Genomic DNA, 17,585 nt, shown 5'->3' on the forward strand with positions numbered 1-17,585 from the left:
ATAAAAAAAAAAAAAAGAAAGCAGGCTGGGCAAGCCATGGGGAGCAAGTCAATAAGCAATACTCTTCCATGCCCTCTTCATCAGTGCCTGCCTCCAAGTTTCTGCCCTGTTTGAGATCCTGCCCTGACTTCCTATGATGTTGAGTAAAGTTTTGGCAGTGTAAGCCTTTCTTCTCCAATTAAACACTTTCCTCCCCAAGTTGCTTTGGTTGTGGTGTTTCATCACAGCAATCGAAACACCGACCAAGACAAAGGGGATGGAAAGATTTTCAGAGCCAGATGTGTGGGAGGATTGGCGTTAAACAGTGTCTTCTTGACATGACAGGATCATGAGCACACAGGAGCTGTGACTGCCTGTGGGGAGCTGAGGAAGCCCAGGGAAAATATGCAAAGGGAAGATGGAGACCTGCGTGCATGGGTCCTATTGACATAGACACAGCCATGTGAAGGACTGATGCCTCAGACCTATGCAAAACTGGTAAAGCCTTGATCATACAGGCCAGGCTTGGAATGGAAGAGCCTTCCTCCATGTTGGAGTGTTCACAAATGTTTAATCAGTGTGTACAAAACCCAGTGCCTGCAGCTTCCCCTTCCTGAGACTACTTGCCTACAGATGCCTCCTACCCAGACTAGCTAACTTCTCTCTCTCTGCATCCATAATAGATGTGCTGAGGTTCCAGGCTGCAGTTGGTGCAGCTCCTTCAGACTCCAGCCATTCTGTATGTGTGTCTGTCCTTTCTTTATTCACTCACCACCCCCAGTCAGGTGCCAAGGACCAAGACGTGTTGGACACAGCAACTGATTCACAAGACTTACACAAAGTCAAGACAGTTAACATTCTAGCATGCTATAGGAAAGGGTTAGGAAAGCTCCTAAGTGGGAGCTGTGGGTGATTGATGGTTTCTGTGAGAGGGAGAACCAAGTTTCTGTAAAGGAGTAGCTTCTGGTAGGCTGACCACGTTTCAATAGGGGTCCCCACACCCAGAATCCAACACATTAGAGCCTATAGCTTATTAAACAACAATGACAACAACAACAACAACAGTAACATCAACAACAAGATATGAAGGTTTTGGAGTAGGGAGGAAAGGGTTTATTTAGAAGGATTTAGAGATGATTGTGAAAAGAGTTTGTATGAAGTTCTCAAAAAAATTAATAACAGTATTAAAAATTTAAAGATAAGGGGAGAGGCAACCAAGGAAGACATGCCAACATTCACATTTGGCTCTACATGTGTGAGCATACCTGAGAGCACGTGTGCATGTGCACACACACAGATACACACAAGTAAAAGGAAAACATGCCATCTATCCTCTGTGCATAAATTAAATATAGCTTTTGGGCTCCGTCTCCTACATCTTTCTCCCATGCGATCCATTTTTGTGGCATTACTAACAATCCCATCTTATATTTGAACTTCCCAATTCTTTTCATGACCGCCAGCTCCCTTTCAGGGAAGGAGACTGATTTGAGAAGTACTCCAATGAGAGACATACCTGAGGATGCTTTGCTCTAGAACCTGGGTCTGGTGCTGGTCTTGTTGATTTTGCTTCTTCATCTCTTCGTGTTCTTTTCCGCTGCCAATTCCATCCAGGAGCCATTTCTCCCTCAAGGCTTTTTTCTGATGTCAGGGAATATGAATGTATGTTCTTATATTCATCAACAGTTCCCCAGATCTCCTATTGCGTTCAAGTCTTATGCATGGCACAGGTGGGCATATTAACAGAGATTAGTTTTTCCCATTGACTTGGCTCAATAAATCTGGCCTTTCCCCTTCTTTGTAAACTTTTTGGCTCCCTTCTTCTTTAGAAAGAAACCAAATCAATATCACAATCATTACAAATAACTATTATGATCATGTAAAAATCTGTCAAAACAAGGTGGTCTGAAGATTATAGATAGATGCAGCACAGACCACCGGTTAGAGACCACCAGATGAAGCAAGAGCCACATCATGTGTTTTATTGACCCTTTCAGACTTTTCAGTCATGCCATCTAACTAACACATGCCACAAGAGCAGTTTTTGTTATCCTGTCCTGAGGCCAGAGAGTCTTTTCCCAGTTAATCTAGATCTTCATAAAACTGTTTCCTCTCCAGACCCTGTGAATAACAGTAACATAGGCTTGTATTCGCTTGGGGTTTAAGAAAACAAGAAAAGTGTCACAAATTAGCATTACCTAGATTTTAATTTATTTTTATCGATGGGATTTGAGGATAGCTAATGTGTAATACAGCAGATATTCACTTTCTTACATCTGTCAACATGTTAAAAAATCTCATGTCACCTTCAAATTTTGTGAATTGTAATAGTAGGCAAAGTAAAATAAAAAAAAAAAGTTTCCATAAATTTTCTTTTTTCTTTTTTTTTTTTCAGAGCTGAGGACTGAACCCAGGGCCTTGTACTTGCTAGGCATACGCTCTACCACTGAGCTAAATCCCCAACCCGGTGTTTTCTTTCTATGAAGATTTTAGATTCTTTTTTGAAGCTAGTTTTTAGATATGTAAATTTCACGTGTGTGTGTGTGTGTGTGTGTGAGCGCGCGCTCTCGTGTTCATGATCTATAGTGTGTACAAATTTCTGTGTATATACCTGTGCATGTGACTACACATGACATATGTGCTGGTAGATGTGGAGGTCAGTGGTCACTGCTAGTGTCTTCCTCTCTCACTCTCCACCTTGGCATTTTTAAGATTACATTTTACTTATTTATTTTGTGTACAGGGGTGGTGCATATGCCCTGAGTTCCGATGTGGAGGTCAGAGGACAACTTGCATTTTCTCCCTCAACACTATGGGTCCCAGGATGGAATGTAGGTCACCAGGCTTGGCAGTAAGCAGCTTTACCCAGTAAGTCATCTTGCTGGCTCTCTACTTTATTTTTGAGACAGGATTTGGCTCAGTGATTTGGCCAGACTGATTGACAGCAAGCCCCTGTCTTCACTTTCTCAGAGCCAGGATTACAGGTGCCCACTGGTATGCCTGGATTTTTGTATGCGTGCTGGGGATCTCAACTTAGGTCCCTGTGCTTCTAGGGCCATCATGTAACCAAGTGAGTCATCTTCTATGCCCTTTAAATCTTATTTACATGCAAATCTAGTCTTATGTATCAGAAAGTTCTAGTCTTTATGAATTATCCATAAGACCCCACCACTTGCTTGCCTGTTGATCTAAGAAACACTCTGATGGCACAGTATGATGACACTAATCTGGATGAGCCAGACAGTAATCTTATGACACCACTAGGTTAACTACTCCATGACTATGAAGTTCAGAATCAAGAGCTGTATGGGCTACTGATGTTGTGCGTTGGTAGGCTGCTTGCTTAGTGTGTATGAGGGGCCTTGGTGATGTGTTTATAAAAAGATAGAGAGGGGATGTTTGGTGGATGTGTAGTGAGGTGTTGGGGCAAGGGGTGCCTCGGTGGGCCCGTGTTGGGGCATCTTTTCCCCCTGAGGGACTAGTCACAATAGAATAGAGTTTATTCAGGGCACAGGGAGAGGAGTCAAGAGGGTAGTAGAGGCAGAGAAAGACAGAGAGAGAGAGAGAGAGAGAGAGAGAGAGAGAGAGAGAGAGAGAGAGAGAGAGAGAGAGAGAGAGAGGTCAGCCATGTGCCCATGGAGAGAAAGGGGGAAGAGGAATGGGGAGAGATCAGGAACAGGAAGGTAAGAGGAAGAGAACAAGAGAGAGAGAGGAGGGGTAAGCAGCCCTTTTTATAGTGAGTCAGATGTATGTAACTGTAGGGAGGAGCTTAGACAAAATGCTAACACTGGGTCTAGTCACCATAACACTAAGGCAGATAATGGAACCAAAATCTCTAAACCTACAAGAGATACAGTGACATGCAAGCCATATTTGTCAGGTTTTACAGAAAGATCTCTTGAAGTGTTACTACATTGCACTCAGCAATTTCAGCAGACTTGGAATAAATTGGTTTTTCTTACTATGAGTTGAATGGACTTACAGAAAAGAAAAAAATATATAGACTATAATTTATTTTTACTGATGGATGCTATTATAGGCAAGGAGGTTTGCAGCACACATATCTCAGAGTTATTTGATTGGGGTATTAATAAACATACATGGAAATTTGCATGTGAAAAATGCAAATGGTCCAAGCATCAACAGTGAATAATCATAATGAGTGCTCCAACCAGTCTGCTGTCCTCTCTCTGTCTGTCTCTGTCTCTGTCTCCATCTCCGTCTCTGTCTCAGTCTCCGTCTCCATCTCCCTTTCCCTCTCCCTCCCCCTCCTCTGTATGTATGTTGTATAGGAAGAGAAGCTTGCAAATGTCTATGCTTATGCTGTTTAACGTGTGCCACTGTTGTGTAACGAACTAGCTTGCAATCAGGGAAGCAGTGAAGAGTCCTGGGAGCCGGGACAACTGGATGGACAAGAAAATAGATAAGCTAGCAACTATGACACCAGTAGAACTTTCATAACTTGGTGAAATAGCATTAAATTGATTTTAACATACTTTCGCACATTCTTGAGCCTGGTTTTGGAATTGGGCCTGGTTTCTGTTAGACTAGCCAATGTTTCTGCAAACCTGGAAGAATGTTGAAATAGCCACTCTTTGCCCTTATTCTCGCTGCAGTCAATGCCCCATGTATAATGTTGACCACAGGACAAATGTCATTATGAGTCATATGTCAGTTATTTTAAAGGCACAGAGCAAGCTTTGTTGTATTTTTTTTTTTATGGTCTTGTATACTACCTTGAAACTAATAGGTGCTTCATCAATGTCTGCTCACTGAAGGGCCCTATAAACAAGGTACCTCTGTAAATTCTGCTTATCATCCAGGGCTCTACTTCAACACCACCTCTTTATAAAAACCTTATTTGGTGACCTCAGTTTACACAATTAATGTTTATAGTCTAAATAAAGACAGAACCGTTTAACTTGTCTTCTTAAATTTAATCTTAATTTCTTGAATTAGGATATGCTTTTTCTTTCTCTACCTCATCTCTTCCCTTTTGGGTCCTTGAAGGAAAGTGTTTTCTGAAAGCCTCTTCCTTCAGGTGCAGGCAGGCCCTGGGACAGAGTGTCCAGCTGGCAAGGGCAATGTTCAGCAGCTTCTTTATATGGTGCAGTGTATAATCTGTACCACAGTGAACCGCAGTCCAAAGCTTGGTAAAAGTGTTGATTAGAAGATGCTCCTTGGTTCCAGAAAGCACATTAATAGGAAAGATTATTTATCCTTGTTGGGATTGTTTTTGACACCTCAGAAATGGATCTTTGATTGAGCCATCCTTCTTCTGTGGGAAGCTTACTCCTTCAAACAAGCTGTCCCTGTGAGCTTGGCAGCTACATGGCCTTCTATACTGCAAAGGTAGCCCCTGTGAGCTGGGCAGTTACATGGCCTTCTATACTGCAAAGGTAGCCCCTGTGAGCTGGGCAGCTACATGGCCTTCTATACTGCAAAGGTAGCCCCTGTGAGCTGGGCAGTTACATGGCCTTCTATACTGCAAAGGTAGCAGTCCTTGAGTTCCAGAGATGGACTGGCTTCCCTTGAAGCAGGAAGCTCTTTAATGCAAGACCAAAACTGTGTATGTGTATGTATGGGAGGGAAGATGGGGGGGGTGGGGTAGGGTGGAGTGGGGGGATGGGGAGTCGGAAAAGGTGAGGGAGAGAAACAACTAATTCTCGATCAGTCTCAAAGATTGAGAATTGACTGACTTCATTCAAATGGCTAAGTTTTGTCTTTATTTCATTGATTTTTCTGGGTGTATGTATTGTATTTCCTAAGTGTGTCTACTACTCGACATAAATTCAGTGTGACACTTTGTAAGGGTGGCAGGTTAACTGTGATTTTTCAGCTCTCTATCAAACAGTGGAAATGTCACCTTCGACAGGAGCACAGGAGTCAACAGAATCCAGAGGACTGGGGCTAACCAGAATCCTGAATGATATGCCTTCAGAGGCTGACACTGTTTCAGTTAGAAAAATGGATTTAGCTGAATCAGGCCAGTTTAAGTTTATGCGTCTTATAACTGTGTGGTATTGTTCATTGAGGGAATTTCTCGATCTATTGATAGCAACCCTGCCAGATAAGAACAGTTTCCTGCTTGGGCCTATTCACAAGGAGCTCCTGTTTGTCCTTTATTTGGATCCTCTGGCTAAAACTACGTAATAAAATGTTGAAACCCAATGTGCTTTAATTACAAAGTGACCACACCCTGTGGAAGATGTAAAGTCTTGAGTTTTCAAATGGGGGTTTATTTATGGTTATGATCTCATGCTCTGTCAAAACAAAATAAAATAGAAACCCAACCATATGCAAACAACATTGGACTCAAGGCAGGGAGCTTTGGAACACAAGAATCCTTGACCAGCCGAGCGAGCAAGCAAGGCACTGTCTGCTCTGAGCCCCTGGGGAAGGGTTGGCCTTTCATTGATTTCAAAAGGAACTTCCTAGCTGGCTCCACTCCCCAGGGATGTTAAACAAGGCCGCAACAGGGCCAAATGCTCAAGGTTACTAAGGAAGGTTTGGCAACTCTTCACTAACTTACAGAAGCAACCAGACCCGTTCCCAACCTTCCCTGCCTTTGCTAAAAGGTATTACTCGAATTTGCAATTCAGTGGCCTCCTGTCTTCTTTGGTGATTTAGAAAGGTGGCTGTCTTGACCTGTGAAATCTTCATCTCCTAGAGCAGCTTCACTGTGGGGTGGGTTTGGCGGTGGTGCCAGGGTGTTTGAACACAAAACCATTGAAAGAAAATGGAAGACAGATGTTAGTTACCTTCAGATGTTGGTGTTTCAATTTTTCTTCCTCTATTTTCAGACGCTTCTGTGAGATTTCTTCCTGTATCTTTCTTTTGTCCTGAAATTAAAGAAAAGTTCGAGAGCAATTACTTTTAATAGTTTACATGGGTATGTGATCTGGAGGTCGCCATTGTCTGAAGGGTTAGGCAGGTACACATTTTGGCCTTGGTAAGAAGCCACTCTGGAAACGTGTGTTTCGTGTGTGTTTTTCAACAAAGGAGAGAGAAGTTAGGGGTGATGGTGGTGGGGGAAGTGACAAAAGAGATTCAGCTTAAGGAAAATGACACAAAAATGTGTTTCAATGGGAGCTTCTTTCTTTCTCTTTGCCCTATTTCTCCCCTTCTCATTAGGCTGGTGAAATAGAGTTAGGAGAGAAGTAATGGAAGAAGGTGGGTTTAAGGAGAGAGTTTTGAAACCCGGCCAGAGGAGACTGCTCCTGGCACAGGTTGAAGACCTTGCTGGGTGAAAGGCCTACACAAGTAGAAAACAGGATAGCAAGGGAGCGGATCCTCAGGGAGTGAGGAGGCTAGAGAGTGGGGCAGCTTCCTCGGTGTGTGTAAGAGGCAGACAGTGAAGAAAGAGAGCTTAGATAAGAGCTCTTCTCCATCAGCTGAGGTGACGAAGAATAATCCATGCCAACATATATTTTTTGTCAGATTTAAACACGTTACCTCAGTGAATGAACCAAGGAGCCGATCAATCGAACAACCACCGTACAACCTCTAGCATAACAAATGAGCAGAATGGTGGTACTTGTAGGTTCTGGCCTCTAGAAAACAGCACACACACTAAACAAGCAGTCTGGGTTTGGTTTCTGACACTTCCATTTATCTGCTTCACGTCATCTGGACACAATTCCATGGTGCCTCATTGACCTTGTCTGTGACATGGGGAGACTGACATCTACCTTAGAAGATATGAACACTGGGCAAACTAGGAGCCTTGAACGTTCTCAGTGCTCACGAGGGGTCTGCTTAGGAATATTAAATAAATAACTCCATAACTTAAGCATTCATACAGAAAGCCTTTCTCGTGGATCCTAAATGCCTTAGAGATACACTGGTTGCAATCGATACATTCGATTAGCCAAGTTAAAAGGAAAAAAAAATCCTTATTTTCTCATGTAGAAAAAAAAAACAAACAAACCCTGAGGTGATATTATTCTTCATCTTATTTATAAGGGTTTGTCTTTAATCTGCTTTCAAAATTCAAAATTTTCAGTGCATGAAATTTTGTTGCCAACAAAAACGCATCTAAAAAAACCATTCTGAGGCCAGGTCAGGAGCTAATGCAGAAGGAAGATTATGAGACTATTTGGCAGTGTTATTGAAACAAGTACACAGCTTCCTGAGGTGAGCCCTTTGAAGATTAGAAACTCTTCATTTTGTTTGTGGAAGTTCAGGTACATTTGCTGAAGAAAACAACACATTGTCCTTCAGCCGCTGTGCGGGGGTTTTTCCCTTTGTGTGCAGGAAGAATAGAGACGTCATCAACATGCTTTTAAAAACTTTTATAAACAGTACTTTTGGGAAAAAAATAACTAGGCAACAAACAAGCTTGGGTCTTTAGAATTACTTTTTTAAATTTTAGGTTTTTTTTTTTTGGGAGGGCATGCGGTTCCGTCATTGGTCACAACATTCTGTAAAAACTCTGTGAGCCAATACTCTATTGTCATTGAGCAAATATTAGCAGTATTTTATTCATCATGCCAGACACTTTAGTTCCTCATAGGCACTCTATCACTTAATAACTTATAGTAACAAAGACATATAATAATCTTCTTATGGGAAAAAATGGATGTTTGAGGGAGATTAACTATTCAAATTCTCACAACTACCCAAGTGATGGAGTCAGGATTTGAACCCAGACAACCTCGGCACTCTTAACCAGACCACTGTACTGTTTCTCAAGTAGGAAATTGCTTGAGTAAGCCCCATTGTCTCTGTTCTCTGTATTCTGAAGCCCTGAGGTTTGGAGGTAGCCTCAGGACTGGGACTCATGATTAGTTTAGTTTTCTAGGGGTACTGCTCCTCACTCTTCTCCAGGAGCAGCCTGCAGAGAGGTAGGTGCACAGGATGCGTGGGATTCAGTCGCCAAAGAAGCCAGAAGCCAGAAGCCAGGGATACCTCCCTACCCTCCCCGACTGCCAGGTTCTGCGGATTTTCTCTGGGGTTAGTAATCAAGGAGTAAAACCTGTGGGTAGAGGCAGGACTTCTAGATGGTTTGGCAACGTGGGGGTTATGCAAGTGTTGCTTGGGAATGCTAGTGTTTTGTTCCTTGGAGGTAACATGATGCCTCTCTCATATCAGTCAAGCAGGTGGGAAGGTTATAGCATGAGCCTATTTTAAGATAGGAGTGGTTTTATTTTCTTATAAGGTATTAATGAGAAGTAGGTTATTATTCCTTTGCTAAGTTTGATAGTAATATATAAGCATATACTCTGGGAACAATTTAGGTTTAGTATTGCCAAATATACTGTGAGTCAACCTTAAGTTTTGTTTTTTTAATTTTTTATTAGATATTTTCTTTATTTACATTTCAAATATTATCCCCTTTCCTAGTTTCCCCTCCGAAAACCCCCATCCTATCTCCCCTCCCCCTGCTTCTATAAGGGTGTTTCCTCCCCCACCCACCCACTCACCGCTTCCCCGTCCTGGCATTCCCCTACACTGGAGCATTGAGCCTTCATATGACCAAGGGCCTCTCCTCCCATTGATGTCCCATAAGGCCATCCTCTGCTACATATGCAGCTGGAGTCACAAGTTACTCCATGTGTACTCTTTGGTTGGTCAACTTTTTTAAGTTTTATATAGAGTGCTGCAGCTACTGTACATGAAGTTATCAGCCAGCTAGACCCTCTCTAACTAAGCATGGAGAAAACATCTAGGTGTGCAGTGCTACCTACCTCCCCAAATTTTTCTAGCATATGACTCAGCATTCTGGGCATTTAGACTTTTTGATCAATTAGGCTTTCATTCCATGAGCAACTGCCTGTATTTTTGGCTGCTTTACTTAGCTCAACTTAGCAGTTGAGAGCCCAAATTTCAATTCTGTGAAAGACTACCTCTTAGTTTGAAAATTAATCTTTTCACTTTGTGCAACTGTGATGTCCAGGTAGTATACAAAGATATTAAATCAATCTTGTATTTCATAAAAGTAAGCATAATACTTGAGAGCATATTGTAGAGATATTGTTGATTAATTATTGATCAGTAATATTCATGTATGATTGATTCTTTCAAGCAGGATTTATATTATGTTATTTTATTATTTATTTATCCAATACTTAGATACTTGTGTATAAATGTAATATTCATATCAGTAGGCATTTTGCAGTGTTTCAAAACTATTGAAGAGCTGGCAAGATGGTTCAGTGCATAAAAGTGTTTGGTATGCAAGCCGGAAGACCTAAGTTTGACCTCCAGAAATCACATTTAAAGAAAAAAAAATAGGCTGACTGGGCATAGTGGTTCCCTCCTTTAATCCCAGCACTTGGGATGCTGAGGCAGGCGGATCTCTGTGGGTTTGAGGTTAGTCTGGTCTACATAGTGAGTTCCAGGATAGCCAGGGTTTCATAAAACTTGCCCCCTGCCCCCAGAAAAAAAGGTTGCCAGGCCACATATAATGGCACCCATATCTTTAATTCCAGCACTCAGGATTCAGAGGCAGGGAGATCGATGTGAGTTTGAGTACAGCTTGGTCAGCTGAACCTGGGCTATAGAAAGAGATCCTATCTTAAAAAAAAGCCAGATGTGACAGCACTCATCTACAACTCCAGGTCACCTATGGTGAGATGGAAGACAGAGAGACCTTTGCTTTAACACGGCAGAAGGAGAGGGCTGACTCTGACTCCTGAAAATTGTCTTTTGACCTCCACATGTGCACGGTGGCATGCATGTGCCTGCACTCACACAAACCCTAGACACACACACACACACACACACACACACACACACACACACATTATACTTACTAATTCAGAAGTAGAGACTTTTTCTAAGACTCTTATATTCTCATGAAGAAAAAAAAATAATTTCTGTAAGAAACTGCAGTCTAAAAAACATAGTGACAGTCATTACTTAGGCAAGAGGAAGGTCCTATGAAGTTGAAAAGAGATTGGGAGAGCTTCTAGCTTCTAGCTGATGTGATTAGGAGAGGATCTGGGATGGCCTGGGTGGTGGCTGGGGACTAGAGAATGGGGAGACAGGGCATTCTAGTCAAAAGTTCAGTGTGAGCCAGAGTCTGAAATGGGAACACTGGACATTATTTGGAACAGCAAATATGAAATCTAAGTTCCTATATACAGAGTAGCATGTAATAAACTAAGAATAAATAACAAGAACAGATTGCTAATGGAGACTCTTGAGTCACCATGACAAGGGGCCTGGAACTTACTTCTGTTTGAGATAGCAAGCAAGGAAGAGTTTTCAGGGAGAAAAGAAGAACAGTTGAACTCCTGATTGTGTGGTGGGGGAGAAGTTGAAGGGAAACCTGGCTGGACTATTGCAGCGAGACTGTGAACCCTTGGATGGAAGAAGCAGAGTGAATGGATTCTGAGACATGGAGGAGGGGGAGGCAAAGATCATGTGGGACACAGTGCTAATTTGCAGAGAAGAGCAGATTCATTCACAGAAACGGGATATTCAGGAGAAGCATAGAAGACTTTGGGATTCCTATAGAATTGGAGGTGCTCCTGGGACTACTTGGAGAAGCTCGGTGTTAGATGCGTGAAATGGAGGGGGATGAAAAGAAGACTCTGAGCTGGAGATGAAGGAGGGGAAGCTTCGGGAGACAGATGAGAGTGTCGAGGATACTATCTTATGAGAGAATGGAAGGGCACTAGCAGGCCAGAGCAAGGCAAACATAGTGCCTACACTTCTGGTCTTTTACCCTTCTCCCCATCTCCCTCTTCCTAAACCATCAGATGATATTTCTAAAGCTCGCCACCAAGTTCTACTCCCTTTTTGTGGCCACTTCCTCCTCCTGAGGCAGAACACAAAGGTCCAGCTATCAAAGTATTGAAGTTGAGCAATCAAGAGCCCCCTTTGGCTATCCTAATTTACATGCCCAACTAAAATTAAATCTCATGGGTTTTCCATTTTTTCTTTCATAAACTGCCATTTGCCTATGGGCCACATCTGTCTCCTCTCTAAAAGTCCAGAGGCAGACTTTTGTCTCTTTGGGCAAATGCGCCATTCCACTTGCCCTTGCCCCATTTCTTCCTTCTCCCTTGCCTCATATTCCTTGACTTTTGTCCCTCTGGGGCAACTGAATCTTTGTGTTTGGTCTTGGGGCTTCAAGAAGGAAGGCTGAGGGAGATCCTTTATGAAGCTCTTAGGCCTCAGGAAATTTTAGATTCAGTCAGATATTATTTATAATGAAAGTTGATGAAATGAACCACAGGAGGAAAAGACGCACTTGGAAGATAAACAGATTACAAGCAGCAAGAAGTTATACAATAACTCTGCTGTGGCAATGAAGCTGTACAAGATTTATTGATCACACAGTCCAAATACTTCATTTGACAAGTAAGAGTTTATCTTAGGTAGTCAGGTAAAGCAACTTGCTTAATAAGCTTTTTCTTAATAAGTAAGATGATCTCATGAATTTCCAGTCCTGGGCTCCATTCACTTCTCATCACTATCTCCACAAAGGGAAGGGAAAAGCCTGGGCGAGAGTGCTAAGGTAAATTTAGGTGAAAGTAAAGAAAGAGTGAGGCATCCTGTTAATTGTACTAGATCCTACTTGGACAGAAAGAGAACATTCGTGGTGTCTTCCTGAAGAAACTGGAAGGGCACAGGGTTAGAGCAAAGAGGGCATTTGATTAGTCAAATGTTTTCAGACTCAGTCTCTAGAAGCAGAGTAGCTTGTGATGCCATGACCCATTTGTTGTTATTTTCACCCTCAGGATCAGAAGAAGAACAATAGAAGTTGCTTATTTGAATGTAAAATCCACCAATGAGCTGAGCTGGTGGAAGAAGTGTTAAATAATCATAGCCTTGAGAGCACTAGGGCAGGTGTAAACTCTAGGTTTCTTTTTTCTTTTCTTTTTCTTTTTCTTTCTTTTTTCTTTTTCTTTTGGTTTTTTGAGACAGGGTTTCTTTGTGTAGCCCTGGCTGTCCTGGAACTCACTCTCTAGACCAGGCTGGCCTTGAACTCAGAAATCCACCTTCCTCTGCCTCCCAAGTGCTGGGATTAAAGGCATGCGCCACCACCGCCCGGCACAACGTTTCTTAAAGATAAATTCTGACTCAGTGAAGAGAAGTTTACTGAATTTTAGTGAAAGTTGACCTGAAGAATTCTTGGAAAAATCTATTTAAAAAATTCTCCCAGGTGGGTGGAGGAGAGCACAGGGGCAGAGCACTTGCCCAGCCTGCAGGGCCTTGATTCCAGCCTTGGAAAAGAATTCTTTTTTTTTTAAGAATTATTTATGATTATACATAAGTACACTGTAGCTGTCTTGAGACACACCAGAAAGAGGGTGTCAGTCAGATCTCATTACGGGTAGTTGTGAGCCACCATGTGGTTGCTGGGATTTGAACTCAGGACCTTGGGAAGAGCAGTCAGTGCTCTTACCCCCTGAGCTACCTCACCAGCCTGGAAGAGTTCTTGAAAAATGAACAAATAGGTCAACAGGGAAGGTAGATCATGTGGCCATAGTAACTTGTAAACAGAAATGTTTACAAGTAAACCTAACATGTTGAAAAACTGTGTCAGCAATGAAGAGAAGAAAGTCAGGGATCAACCAAAACAAGCCAGTTTAAGTAGTTTACTTTCTGACGGGAACTCTTGCCAATGACCTCACACAACCGAAAATAAAGATACAATAAATATGGTAGGAACCATATTTAATAGTATAAATACAGCAAACATTCAGATCCATGCAGACAGAAACCACAGAACAATGGTGTGTGTGTGTGTGTGTGTGTGTGTGTGTTATGATGCTAACAAAATAATAGCGGTAGTAAGGCTCTTTTATAAATACTTTGATACATACTTTGAAACATGTATTAAGATGACATGAAATGAGACTGGTCCACTCGTATTTTGTTTTATGTTTTTAATTTCAGAGAGAGATCTTGATCCTAGAAAGAGAAGAACATGAGTACTTAAGGAGAAATTGATGCTTGAGAGGAAGTGGGGCCTTGGACAGCGACCCTCTGGTGGGCTTCATTTCAGAGGGAAGAAAAACTCATAAACACGATTATAAAAAAGATACAATCTTGGGTGAATTGAAGGATATCAATTGACACAAAATGGCAAATGTTCCAATTTTTAGAAGAGGTATAGAGGTGAATTAAGAGTATTCAAAGACTGATAAACTTATTGACTGTCCCCTGGCCACATTGTAGAATGAGTTTTATTTAAACATGAGATGTTGTCTTTTAGATAGGAATGTCCAGCAGGCAGGATTTGATCCCGTAAAGACTTAGGGTGAGGATGTTGCTTATTTAGTGTTACTGTTCATTTAGTATGTGAAAGGTCTTGCTTCATCCTTAGCCCTTGAAACAAAACGAAAACAAACTCAAATATTTGAAACTTACTTTTTCTCCCCTGGGTATTTTAATTATTTCAAGATACAGAGATAATTGAGGATTATGGCAGTTCAAGAAAAAAAAAAGAATAAAAAAGGCTAACACTGTGTCAGGAACCACTTAATGCACATAAACATATAAACACATTAATTTATTTAGTCTTTCTCAGATCTCTGTGAGGTTGGGGCCATGTTTATTTCTATAATTTCTATGAGAAAACCCAGGAACTAAGGCACCTAGATCATAGGAATGAAGTATTACGCGGTTTCCCTATGGCCTCGAACAAAGCCTGGTTGTTATGGTGTGAATATGAAATGTTCCCCATGGTTCTTGTGGTGACGGCTCAGTCCTCACTTGGTGGCGCTGAGCTTCAGGAGAGGAGACTAGCTGGAGCAAAGGTCTCAACCTTCTTACTTTTATCCTTTAGCACAGTTCCTCATGTTGGGGAGACCTCCCCCAGGCATAAAATTATTTTCGTTACTACTTCATAACTGTCATTTTGCCACTGTTATAAATCGTCATATGTTTTCCAATGGTTTGTGGTGACCCCTGTGTAAAGGTCATTTGACCCCCAAGGGGGTTGCAACCCACAAGCGCTGAACTCCTGCTAGAGGAGGCAGGTCGCTGCGGGTGGTGCCTGTGAAGGCTCTGTTTGGGTGCCCAGTCCTTTCCTCTCAACTCTTCCGCCATCAGGGTTCTTTGCCCAAGCGCATGGAGCCAAGCACTAGAGGACCACACTCCTGAATCTCTGAGCTGTAATAATCTTTCTTCCTTTAGCTGGTCTTTCAGTTATCTAATCATGGCAATGAAAAAAAAATTCAAACACAGTGTTTTGAAAGTTTGTGGATATATTAACAGGAAAGAATATTAATTTGAAATTGACGTGTTTGTGCGTGCGCGCACATGTGTTGAGTGCATGTACACGTGTGCATGTGCATATGAAGGCTAAAGGACCTTGAGAATCGTTCTTCAGATTCCACACACCTTAGTTTTTAAAACAAGATATCTCATTGGCTTAGGGCTGGCTTGTCAGTGAGCCCCCAGGATCTGCCGGTTTCTACTTTCCCAGGATTACTGCATACCCTCCCACAACCGGGCTTTTGTAATGCAGGTTCTGGGGCCTAAAATGAACTCCTCCAGCTTGATCAGCAAGCATCTACCAAGAGAACTACCTTCTTGAAATCAACTCTCTTAGTATTTTTTTATTAAAGCAGTGCTCTGCAAGAAGACAGATGGAAAACTGAAACTAAATTCAACAAACATAAAAGAAACCACGCAGATAATTTTCTGTATCAAGTTTTCAAGGATGGAGTAAGAGTGGACTGGCATTTTATTACTAAGAAATGTTTTCAGGAAACTTGAAAGATCATAAAGTAAAACCGCGTGGCTTCAGTGGCTGGAGCCAAGGTGGATGGACAGAAGGAATAAATCCAACGAGTTGTTCCCACAAGGAAAAGCGTCTGGAGCCACCCCACACTGGAAGTGCTGCGTATGCAACTGCGCATGAACAAAGAGGATGAGCGTGTGCGGAAGGAAGCTACTGACTTCCGGGTCCTATGATGATTTCCTTTCATGATCGAGGCGCACCTAATTCTTCTTATTGTAAAGATAACATAGGATGATTTTTATTTTATTGTTATTTATGCTGTTTATTTTTGTATCTTAAAAAAGTGCCTATGGGTATTTTGCTTTTGTGATTGTCTATGTACCAAGAGCGTTGTGCCTTCAGGGGCTAGAAGAGAGCATTGGGTCCCCTGGAAAGGGAGTTAAAGATAGTTGGGAGCCACCAATATGGGTTCTGACAATCCAACCTAAGTTCTCTGGAAGACCAGCCAGTGGACTTAACTGATGAGCCATCTTTCCAGCCCCTGAACCTTCAACCTTTGTCCTTCAGCATGACAGTAGGGCTTTTCAACCTTCGTCCTTCAGCACAACAGTAGGGCTTTGGGTTATTGCTACTCTATTTACAGAATAAATTAAAAACCTCCGGTTTTCCAAACCACATTGTATTCTGCAAATTTAAATCTCCTTTCCTAAACTTACAGCACATTCTAAGACTTTAACACCCTGATCTTTTACCCCTCGGTCTAACCTTTCTCGTTTAATTCTAATGAACAGTGACATCACAAATATTGACAGTTAACAAATACAAGCCCTGGAATTATTAAGAGGCTCTGGTAAAATTGTCTGGGCCTTCGGTAAGAAAAAAAAATTCTATTAGTGGGCCACATGATTAGCTTGCCCCTCTACTTCACAGCTAATTGTATTTGCTATATTATTATTATTATTATTATTATTATTATTATTATTATTATTATTATTATTTTATTTTTGTATCTCAGCTACTGTTGAGTTCATTGTTGGAGTAGCTGAAAGATGCAAAGATGTCCTAGATTTGATCAGTCCTGGCAAGAGTGAAATGACTGTACGGATTTGAGGTGGTGGGGGAGGGGGTAATGGAGGTTGGCACACTGCATACTTTTGAGAACTGACTTTGAGTCCTTCAGACCTTTGTAAAACAGTCCCAAATGCATCTAAGATGGCACTAGAGTGTCTTTGCACATTTCTACTCATGGCAGACAGAGGAAGGTGGGAGGAGACTATACAGGTGGCAGGGAAATCATTTGTGTTAGAAGACATTGTTCAGTGAAGAATCCACTAGGGATTTTTCTCGCCCTACTCAAAACTCTCATCATGAGTATGGTTTGAGACTTGGAGATGGAAAAGTGGAAATCTGTGTCAATATTAGCACTGAAATATGTGACACTTGTTTGGACTGTAGTTTAAACTCTCAGACTGGAGTTTGTTTTAGTCACAGTTTTCTAAAGAATCACATTTTTCTTTAGACCATCCAGTGAGGTCCAAGAATTTCTGTCAGTAGATGATCTAACAGGGCAGCTTTATCACTCAGTAGCACATTGGGAAAAAAACCTTCTCAAAAAAACCAGTTTCCTTAATGAGCTATCAGAAGTATTGTACCTCATCCCATGACCTCCTGTATCGGTGGGTGTTATGTTTGGCAAGGGAAGATGGCTTGGCACATTGTTTGAAGAAACCTCTCCTTCTCTGGAAGAAGCATGTAATCTTGGTATAGCACTGTGGAACACTGCAGAGCTTCATTGTTTGAACCTTCCGGCACAGGATCTTTTTAGGAGAGGGTTGAGTCTTCACAGTCATGCCAAACTGGAGCTGCCTTTGTAACTACGCTTGCCAATGGTGCATTACACACTCCGCTAAACACCAAGTCTCCAAACCTCTACACAAGACTACATGAGTGGCCCAAACAC

The 17,585-nt window shown here is 41.9% G+C and overlaps 1 protein-coding gene across 1 annotated transcript in view; it reads right to left on the reverse strand.

The window, feature by feature from the left end:
• Positions 1-17,585, reverse strand: part of Palmd (palmdelphin) — a 52,920-nt gene that overhangs the window by 30,067 nt on the left and 5,268 nt on the right. Inside the window, exons 3-4 of the mRNA XM_031375289.1 lie at positions 6,741-6,821; positions 1,496-1,620 (exon numbers count right to left, since the gene is read on the reverse strand). Of these exons, the coding sequence (XP_031231149.1) occupies positions 1,496-1,620; positions 6,741-6,821 (206 nt within the window). The remainder of the gene's footprint in view (positions 1-1,495; positions 1,621-6,740; positions 6,822-17,585) is intronic.

Source organism: Mastomys coucha, unplaced genomic scaffold, assembly GCF_008632895.1.
Source record: "Mastomys coucha isolate ucsf_1 unplaced genomic scaffold, UCSF_Mcou_1 pScaffold16, whole genome shotgun sequence".
In the NCBI taxonomy this organism is placed as follows: domain Eukaryota; kingdom Metazoa; phylum Chordata; class Mammalia; order Rodentia; family Muridae; genus Mastomys; species Mastomys coucha.